Source organism: Aplysia californica, unplaced genomic scaffold (genome assembly GCF_000002075.1).
Source record: "Aplysia californica isolate F4 #8 unplaced genomic scaffold, AplCal3.0 scaffold00069, whole genome shotgun sequence".
Taxonomy (NCBI): Eukaryota; Metazoa; Mollusca; class Gastropoda; order Aplysiida; family Aplysiidae; genus Aplysia; species Aplysia californica.
Genome location: NW_004797339.1, coordinates 1,648,640 through 1,658,497, shown reverse-complemented (window position 1 = coordinate 1,658,497; position 9,858 = coordinate 1,648,640). Strand labels below are relative to the sequence as shown.

The 9,858-nt window shown below is 39.1% G+C and overlaps 1 protein-coding gene across 5 annotated transcripts in view; it reads right to left on the bottom strand.

Annotated features, from left to right (window-relative positions):
* The window catches only part of LOC101858612 (cyclic nucleotide-gated olfactory channel), a 200,372-nt gene that overhangs the window by 39,869 nt on the left and 150,645 nt on the right, over nt 1-9,858 (bottom strand). For all 5 annotated transcript variants that reach the window (XM_013079966.2, XM_013079965.2, XM_035968600.1 and 2 more), the window contains exon 3: nt 4,546-4,685. In XM_013079966.2, coding sequence (XP_012935420.1) covers nt 4,546-4,685 — 140 coding nt within the window. The remainder of the gene's footprint in view (nt 1-4,545; nt 4,686-9,858) is intronic.

The following is a 9,858-nucleotide window of genomic DNA, read 5'->3' as shown; positions in this document are numbered from 1 at the left end:
AGGAATTTTTAGAATGCAGCTACCAGGTGTTTACAAAAATTTTGATTTGTTAAGACAATGTGTAAAAATTGGGAGAACCTATGTTTGATAGTTGAGGAGATATTTGACCATAATATGTTGCGCCATGAATTTTTGACCGCACTAAAATAATTCACGCAAAGCGTTGTTTGATGAATCCCGACAATCGACTCGAATTGACTTTGCGTTCGAATTGAAAGGCAACTTTTCTGTATGCAGAGACATGTAGGCGATGTAAACATGGGTTTGAAATATTATAAAACGTTCAATCTACATGGTTATAAACGCGCTCTCAGGGAAAAAGTATCGTCGGGCGGGCTCTCAGCACGACAACTGGTAAATATTAATTATTTTCTTGCATTACACAGACAACGGTTGTTTCCATCGCCATGACCTACCAGCCGCTTCTGCCACCCACCAACGGATTGCTGCCCGTCCTGACTAAGCAAACGAGTTGAAAACCATAAAAATGAAAGCAACAGACACCTCCTAAAAGTCATTTATTCAGAGAAAAGGAAACTCAGTGCACAGATCAACAAAGGAAAATTGTAAGCCAACCAGTGGGTCTTCACCATGGCACGCATTTCTACCAAAGTAGTTGTGAACCAGAAAAGATGGTGGATGTATTTAAATTCTTCTTCTTCTATGTCTTCTATCCCGTGGTTGGGGCAACCGTTGGGGCACCACTGCATTGGAAAACCAGCTCTCGCCATCTATATTTGTCCTCTGCTCTCCTCAGATTGTCACCCATTGTCTTTCCTGTCCACTCTGTAATGTTGTCCTCCCATCTCATTCTCTGCCTTCCTCTCTTTCTCTTTCCTTGTACGGTTCCTTGCAGGATTGTTTTGGCAAGTCCTGTGGATCTTGTGACATGCCCATACCATTTTAGCGAATGTTTAACGCACGACTCAACACATTTTTAACAATTAAGAGATGGGTTGCTCCGCGCGTGTCGGCCAGAGCCAACCCGCGCTGACGGGGACAGAACATCTCAGCAATCACACTGACAAACTTTAATTTTAAATAACCTAACAAAAACACTCCCAAGTTTCTACCCAGTATAGTGATAGAACTCACGTTTTCATTCTGCCAGGAAGTAGAACCTAAACATTTTTACCAAAGGGGTCTGTTAGCTTCTGCGTTGGCTCTGTTGTAACAGCACGTACAGTGACAAGGCCAATGTCGGCTCCGGTACACCAGGTATGGTATTTATATTATTACTAGCTGTGACCCCTTCCAATGAAAAGAATAATCGGTGCATTAACATCGACTGAAACTGAAAGTCATTGGCCTACTATATTTACACTCTGCTGGAATGGAGCAATACATCCTGAGAGATGCAAAAAAATTAGAAGGTTTAGATAATACTAGCTGGGCCCCCTTTCGATGAAAGGAATGATCGGTGCTTTAGTATCAACTAAAAGTAATTGGCCCACTATATTTATCCTTTACTGGAATGGGACAATACATCTTGAGAGATGCAAACAATTAGAAGGTCTAGATCTATACTCTCAAGTCAAAATGCGCCTCGCAAAATATCACTTCCGGATTTTCTACAATTACAGAAACAGAAGCGATCGGCGAAATAAATAAATTTAGCTTTATGAAGCAAAACTGTTTCAAAACTGAAAAAACCAAGGGCGTCATGATCTGGAGAATATTTTAAAGAATCTTTTGGCGAAAACCGCATGTCGATCGATGAAGCCATTAAAAAACCTTTTGAATAGCAAAATTCGGCCACCACAAACAGATAATAGATATTAGTGATATATAGATTGATTCTCTATTTCGCTTTCGTGGTTGTGCACTCCATAATTTCAAAGGTATGGGATCAGTGCGCGCACAGCTATTGAACGGGAACCTCACTTGTTTACAATATCGTCTTAGATTCTATGTGGACGAAACAAAGCATTTTGGAAAAATCGGGGAAAGCAGTTTGCATGGATTTTAAAAAAAAATTAGGGCCAAGCTACATGGATTCTGTGGACGCCTGCAAAGTTTCAAAGGTGTGGGTTAGGTAATAAGGGAGGAGTTTGTGCACAAAGCCTCCCGAGTCCACACATATATATATATATATATATATAGATCTAGATATGGTGTAAAGGTCCAAAGGCACGGTGCCTCCAAATTCACCTTAATCTGTGAAAGGTCTGAGGTAAAGTTAAAGGTCTACAATAGGTCTCCCATATTGAAATATCGACTTTCGCAGATGGCACCATGGTTCAATCCCCCTTCCCACATTGGCCCCACAGAGAGTGAAGGTCCTTATTGTGCGTAGTAGGTCAAGTGGGTGCACATGTTTGTGAGTGTGTGTGTTTGTTTGTGTGTGTGTGCGGTTTTGTTTTCTATTTTTTTTGTCTGTGTGTATGTGTGTGTTTGTGCGTGCGTGCTTATAACCCTGTGTTTGAAAAATGGGAGTGAAGTGAGAGGGAGATTTCTCAAGCTGCAGAGGCATAAAGTAGGGTCTCACACACCTCTAGGGAGCATTTGCACGAATTTTTTGGTTAGGGGACAAAATATGACACGCAATGTCAATAGACTATTGGCAAATTTGTAGGGAGTTTTGTAACATTGCTATTAGTTTCGATAATTGGCAAACCTCAGCTGTTTGAGTTTGGGATAAACCCCAGAAAATGTAGAAGAAGAAGAAGAAGAAGAAGAAGAAGAAGAAGAAGAAGAAGAAGAAGAAGAAAAAGAAGAATAACGCAATTGAGATCGCACCTTTTTGTTGTTTTTAACGACAATTCGACATCAATATTGTTGTTAGCACCAAAGTCAAACTGTCCGCTTCAGCTAAATCGGACTCACTCAAAGCTCGTTAAGGTCACTGATCGATATAAATGAGTTTGATAAACTTGTTGGGTTTTTTTTTTTACTTCATTTAACCTTCCAGAAGTCGAAAACCACTTCCATTTGGACAGTTCACCAAACTAACATGTTCCTTAGGCTCAATTCTGTATCTTAGAGTGCTATCTATACGTTTATATAATATGATTTGATATTGTTTTTCAAGAAATATTCTAGACTGCTAAATTATTGTAAATGTGTGGAATACTGGAATTTCTCCTTTACGCACGTAGGCATGCCCCTCCCATCCCCCTCGCCCCTCCCCTCATTTTTCACCAATTTCCTCTAATCTCCCTGTTCTCACACCTTTCCTTGTTCCATTTCGCTTTCCAATTGACAGCAGGAAGGTTTCACACTGAAACTAGTACCAATTGACCTTGGCCACACTGAACAATTTAATAAAGAAATTGGAAGTCAAATGCGAGCATGCACTTTTTTCATCAGGGAGAGCAGTTCGCAGCCAGCAATGGAACAGGGGAATACTTTTAACGACTTCTTGTCTAACTTTGCGTGGCAACGGAGCTGTATCTGGGACGTTCGAAATACATTTCTCCTCAATTCGCTAGTCGGAACTCCAGCACCCAAACGGAAGAGCACGCTTTGATAGGCCCTGAGTCCCGGAGACGCTTGCCACAATAATATTGATCAAGGAGCTCAGAGCATTGAAATAATTCTAGATTTCATTCTATGGGTGGATTACTATCACTTACACATTGATTTCTGTTCTGTCAATATGACCCAGATATGTGATTTCAGTTAACATGTAGTGAGGGGAAGAAACTTTCTGTGAGGTTAAAAACAAAACAGGGTGCTCTTGTGAGATTCAGATATAACACGTATTCCAGTGGGTTCAAGAACTGACCATGCCTTTTGAGTGAATATACAGTTACCCAAGGATTCCACTGAAGTCCAACATCAATTATGACATATTTGTTTGTTCTGGACTACTCGGGGTATTTTGTGAATTCGATGATGATAGAGGGTTTCTGTGATAATCAATATTCCTTTCTGCGTTTCTGTGAGGTTCAACCTTGCTCTCTGCGTTGGTGAGGGTCAACATTGCTATATTATGCATTCACGTGAGGCCCAAAATTGTTCAATGAGGTTTAACTTCGCAAAATGTGTTTCTGTGAGGTTTTACTTCAATGTGATCCACAAAAATACATTACCACCGTATCCTGTCACAGCCTTCACCTTCAGGAACAAGTTTATCACTAAAGCAGAAAAAAGGGAAGCAGCTTCAAAATGGTATTATCTCATAATCATCAGGAACTTCGAAAGGGAGACATGAGCTTGTCCAAACAGCTACATTGAAGGTCATGACATTCTATTCAAAATTGTTTCAAATCATGGCATTGTTTCAACCGTGAAATCCTCTGATTTTCTTTGTTTGTTTTGGTTATAAGTTATACTATATATTGAGAATGTGTATCCATCCACTATTGTAAAAACACGGATAGATGCAAATTTGCTCTATCCAATTCTTCTCTTTGTTTTAGTAGAGGTTTTTCGGCGCTCGGAACTGCATAAGGTCATATGAGCGCCAAATTCTTCTCTAGTTATCTAGGTTTGTATTTGCTCTGTGTAATTTCTGATCTATTCACTTCTTTATATTTCTTTCAATTCCTTTCTATTCTTTTCTTCTCTCTCGTATCTTCAATATGGGTAAAAATCACTTACCTGAGATCTGATATTTTCCTGTGCCTCCTCTCCCCACTGTGTATGGGCATGTCTTTGCCGCCCATTGCAAATCTTTCCAGGAAGGAGTCCGGTCGCCGCTGGGGCCTCTGTCTGCCACCGGAAGCCCATGTTTTGATGAGCTGTGAATAAGAAAAGGGTTTATGATCAGTAAATTGTTCTTGTAAGCCAAGAAATTTAAGACATAACTATAGCAAAAACGCAACTAGTTTTCTTGGGGGGGGTTGCCTTTCTTCAATTAAAAAATCACATAGGCCTACCTTTTCAAATCTCACCTGCCAATTTCGATCAAACGGGAGTCATAATGGTCATGAACACAGGACCCAACCTTTTTAAAGAGCCTTGTTAATGGAAGGAACTTAGGTGTTGGGGACACTAAAAAGAAGCAAATGAAAGGAAATATCACTTAGTCAAATATTTTTCTATCTCTATATAATATGTTTTTGGTGTTTTACGTCTCTATCGATGCAGATTAGATTATTTAGGAAACAGTCTTAGACCCCACTTGTTAGGGTCAACCCAGATATTTGGAGGAGGGGGGGGGGGCAAGTATTTTGTTTTACGCGCTCGAAACAGCATAAGAAGTTCATATGAGTGCTAGAGAACCCGGACTGAGAGGGATGCAAAGTCCCAGCATACAGACCAAGACACTGAATAAAAGTCATGGGCTATTTCAACACACAAGCCTAGGGATGTCACCTTGTCTGGGTAGTTATCACAGACGGTACAGGATGTTGAGGGTTTGTTTTATTTTTATTTTTCATGAACGCTATAGAGACAAGTTGTGTGTGGAACACCATCAATGATGATGAAAGATTTGTTTATAGAGGCACCAGCCATCCATGTCCAGGTGCTGTTTTAGCCAGTGTGTGGAACGCTTGTCTATTGTCTGCTTATAAAAAGAAAAACTGTGCAGGACTAAAAGTGGGATTTTTTTGCTTCGTGACTGAAATACCTTTAACAGTACAAACTTTCACAGTTAAGTAATAGATGTTGTTTCCAAATGCTTTTCATTACTTTCAATGCAACCTGAGTATTGATGAATAAACGAATATAAGCATGTTGAATATACCAAAGGTATTTGCGACCAGAGGCAAAGGCCGACTTTTTTGACAGGGTAATCAGTGAGACATGACCAGATAGGCGCTAGGGCCTGGAGATATCACACATGAATCTTACTTGAGGCGGCAACACTGAGTTGTGAATGAAAACAAATCCTGGATTCATGCTGTATGCATGTTCAACCGCTAAAATAATCGGGAAAGTATCTCATTAAATATTTATTCTAACAAACTTTAAATTTAGCTGTAAACATGAATACACAAACACAAAGCAAAGAAGCAGAGATGTCAGTACTACAGTATGTATCTAATACCAGTGAACTAAACTCTTTGGTAGAACAAGACCATTATTAATTTTTTATTTCACAATTGGCTGTTTTTCTCTAGTGTTTCGCGGCCAGGAGCCGGTGTCATTATCGAGGTCACGATCTGATTATAGGACGGTAAAAAGTCGAGGATAAAAAATAAGCACTCGCAGCAGTCAAGATATTATTAGGAGTTAGTTCCCCTCACATCTGTGAGGTAGACTCGACCAGTGTAATAGTTCGCTTACATAATCAGTGCTTGTAACTGCTTATAAATGTGGCCCTAAAGGGGTGAGCAGGGTATAATAAATATGTGGCAATGAAACAGTTTTGACTGTTGCACACATGTTCCCTTCAACTCTATTGGTAGACTCTTCCAGCCTCACCGTAAGCTTAATTAATCAAAACTTGCGACTGCTTATGGAGTGGCACGATAGGGGTGAACAGGCTATTTCTGTGGCAATGAAACTGTTTTGAATGTTAGGCATACTGTTCATTGGGGATTATGAGCGTCTTTTTACATTTAATTTATGAGGTTTACATCTATGGGTGAATTCTACTGCGGCAATGTTTCAAAATTAGGAAGGGAAGCAGTGATTATTTGATTATATAGACGCTTCGCCACTGTTTGCGGCTTCTGTATAAGACAATTCATTCTTTTGACCACGAAGATAGTTTTCTAAACAATACAGACAATTAATAAGCGTCTCAAAATCGTGAAAACATAAGACTGCAGTACGAATGAATGAACACATCACAGATGTACGGAAGAGCGTGTATATAACTCTCCTGTCTTGGTATTAAATCTAAGTATAAAATTCAAGGTAAATGATGACAAATATTTGAAGCCCCAAAAATGATGAAAACAACTTCATGTTGTTTTCTGTTTTCTCGACTTTCTCTTGTTAAAAATATAAAATGAAATAATCCGAACTTTATAACTTTTCCACTTTTTTGCAGATGAAAGGTTTTTTAACCAAAGCCCTATATATTTATCATGCATTTTATAAGACTAGGCGAGGACTGTCGGTTATATTGCCAAATGTACTGCAGCAAAACACCACGTGGAGTTAACTTTTCTGAAATTAAACAATAACTCCCATTTCCAGCGTGCAAGTTCATGTAAGTTCACCAAGTGAACAAACACTCCTGCATGATATTGTAAAATGAACTGGAATTTCAAATATCACATTATTATGTTAGCTGTGTAAGAGTGAAACAGGTGGTCAAACACGAGCGTTGAAATAACATGCCACAAATACATTAGCACCGGTTTCATGTCGAATGTAAAAAAGTTGATATTTCGTGTTCATTTCGTCTGTTTCGAGCCACTTTGCATAGACAGACAGACGGACAGACGGACGGACGGACGGATAAATAGATAGATAGATAGATAGATAGATAGATAGATAGATAGATAGATAGATAGATAGATAGATAGATAGATAGAAAGATAGATATATAGATAGATAGACAGACAGACAGGCACGCACGCACGCAAGCAAGCACGCACGCACGCACGCACACACACATACAAATAAACATACATACATACATACATACATACATACATACATACATACATACATACATACATACATACATACATACATACATACATATGTATATACGTACATACGTACGTACGTACGTACATACATACATACATACATACATACGTACATACATACATACATACATACATACATACATACATACATACATACATACATACATACATACATACATACTTACTTACATACATACATACATACATACATACAAACACACACACACACACACACACACACACACACACACACACACACACACACACACACACACATAATACATACATACATACATACATACATACATACATACATACATACATACATACATACAAACATACATAGAAAAATAAAGGTGGTATATACTCATATGGTTTTGTAGTATTTGCTCCTCTTTTATGTGGCCGTAACCTTGTTTCATAAGTAGAACCACGCTCTAAGTTCTTGTCCTTACTTTGTGAAGATATACTCCAGCTCCGCTTTTTTTTTTTACCCTTTTCCAAGACTACACAGACCCACATCGACCTACTGTACGGACGCTCTCAAAACGAAGGTGCAACGAGTCGAAAATGGTTCTGATGGGCTTTTTCCACTGGCTAAGTTAACTAAATGAATCCATTCGGCTTCCATTATCGAGAAAGTATGTCAGAGGGGCTATGAGAGAAGTGGTATTGGCATAAGAGCCAGAAAACTCATTGCTTTATCCATCCCCACAATCCGGCCCTACCCAGTGCCTTTGCCTCTTTTCACGGGAACACAAAGATGTATACCTCCTTCTCTCTCTCTCTCACTCTCTCTCTCTCTCTCTCTCTCTCTCTCTCTCTCTCTCTCTCCCTCTCTCTCGCTCTGTTTCTTGCTATCCCTCTGTGTGTCTCTCTTTCTATCCCTTTGTGTCTCCCTCAATCTCTTTCTGTATGGCTCCATCTCTCGGTCTCTCTATCTCTCGCTCTTTCTCTCTCTCTCTCTCTCTCTCTCTCTCTCTCTCTCTCTCTCTCTCTCTCTCTCTCTCTCTCTCTCTCTCTCTCTCTCTCACACCCTCTTTCTCCCCCCTCACTCTTTGTCTCTTTTTTTTTCTCACATACAAAATGATGCATATTATATACACGTAAGTATGTGTGTGTATATAATATATATCTGTAGCATCGTAGTGAAATCAGGCTCTCGTCAAAATAATGATATTGATGAAACGTGTAATATTACCACTGTATGGCAATATTTATCAGATTTGGTTATCTTTTTTAAAAAAAAAGACCTATTACGATTTGCGTCCATTAAAAAATTCAGGCCTGGGTAGAATTCACTGAAAAACATTGATAAGCGCTACACAAAATTCAATGTACAGTTTCTGAGGACACTCAGGCTTTAGAAGTCATCAAACTTTAGAAGCCCTTTTCTTGCTAATTTTAATTCTGACAGTGACATCAGTCGATTCCCATCTCCTTCAATCGATAGATGAATATTTTATAAAAAAGCAAAACAATTTAAAAACATTTGTGATGATACCAACAAACCCATATTATTATATATCAAATCTATCACCTTAATTAACTTCAATGTATGCGTTTTCACGCCCGTGACCCCTCCCCCCCCCCCCCCCAACCCTACCCGGAAAAAAAATCGACATCATTGAGATAATTCAAGAGGCGGGTTTCGACCATGCTTGCGAACACTATATAAGAGATAGATCTGGTGTTAAAAGGCTTTAGTGAATGACCAAGCTAAAAATTTAAGACGATGATTATATTCATCTATTCTAGAAGTTAATAAGTGACAAGTTCAAGTTCTTCATACTCTGATTTTGAAAAGAGAAAGACGTAAAAAATGAAAGTGTTTAAGATTGTATTATTGTGATAAAACTGGTTTATCGTTATTACGTGTAATTCTTCATTAAATAACGAATGTCAACCTTCACAAAAATCATACAGTGCAAGCTGCAGATATCACGCGCTCAAACACTAACAAACTATCTAGATAATTATTTCACTGTGTATTACCGGGTTCCCGTTTACACTGAGGAAAATTCGTGTAAAGTGCCTTTCCAAAGGACACAACGTCGGGCACCTGACCCACCGAACCCACGACCTTACGATTGCGAGTCCCAGAGCCTAACCACTAGGCCACCGACGCCACAACCTCGAAACTATATGATTTATTTATCTGTCTATTTATCTATTTATTTATTTATTTATTGATATATAAGTTAATTTATTCATTTATGTATTAATTAATTTATTTGTTTTGCTTCCAAGTGTCTACTATTATACATGATATACATCCTCCGAGTCAGTACGGTTTCACGGTTGACATCAGAATGCCTCCTCCTTTCTCCCCCCCCCCCCCCCCCCCCGGCCCACTCCC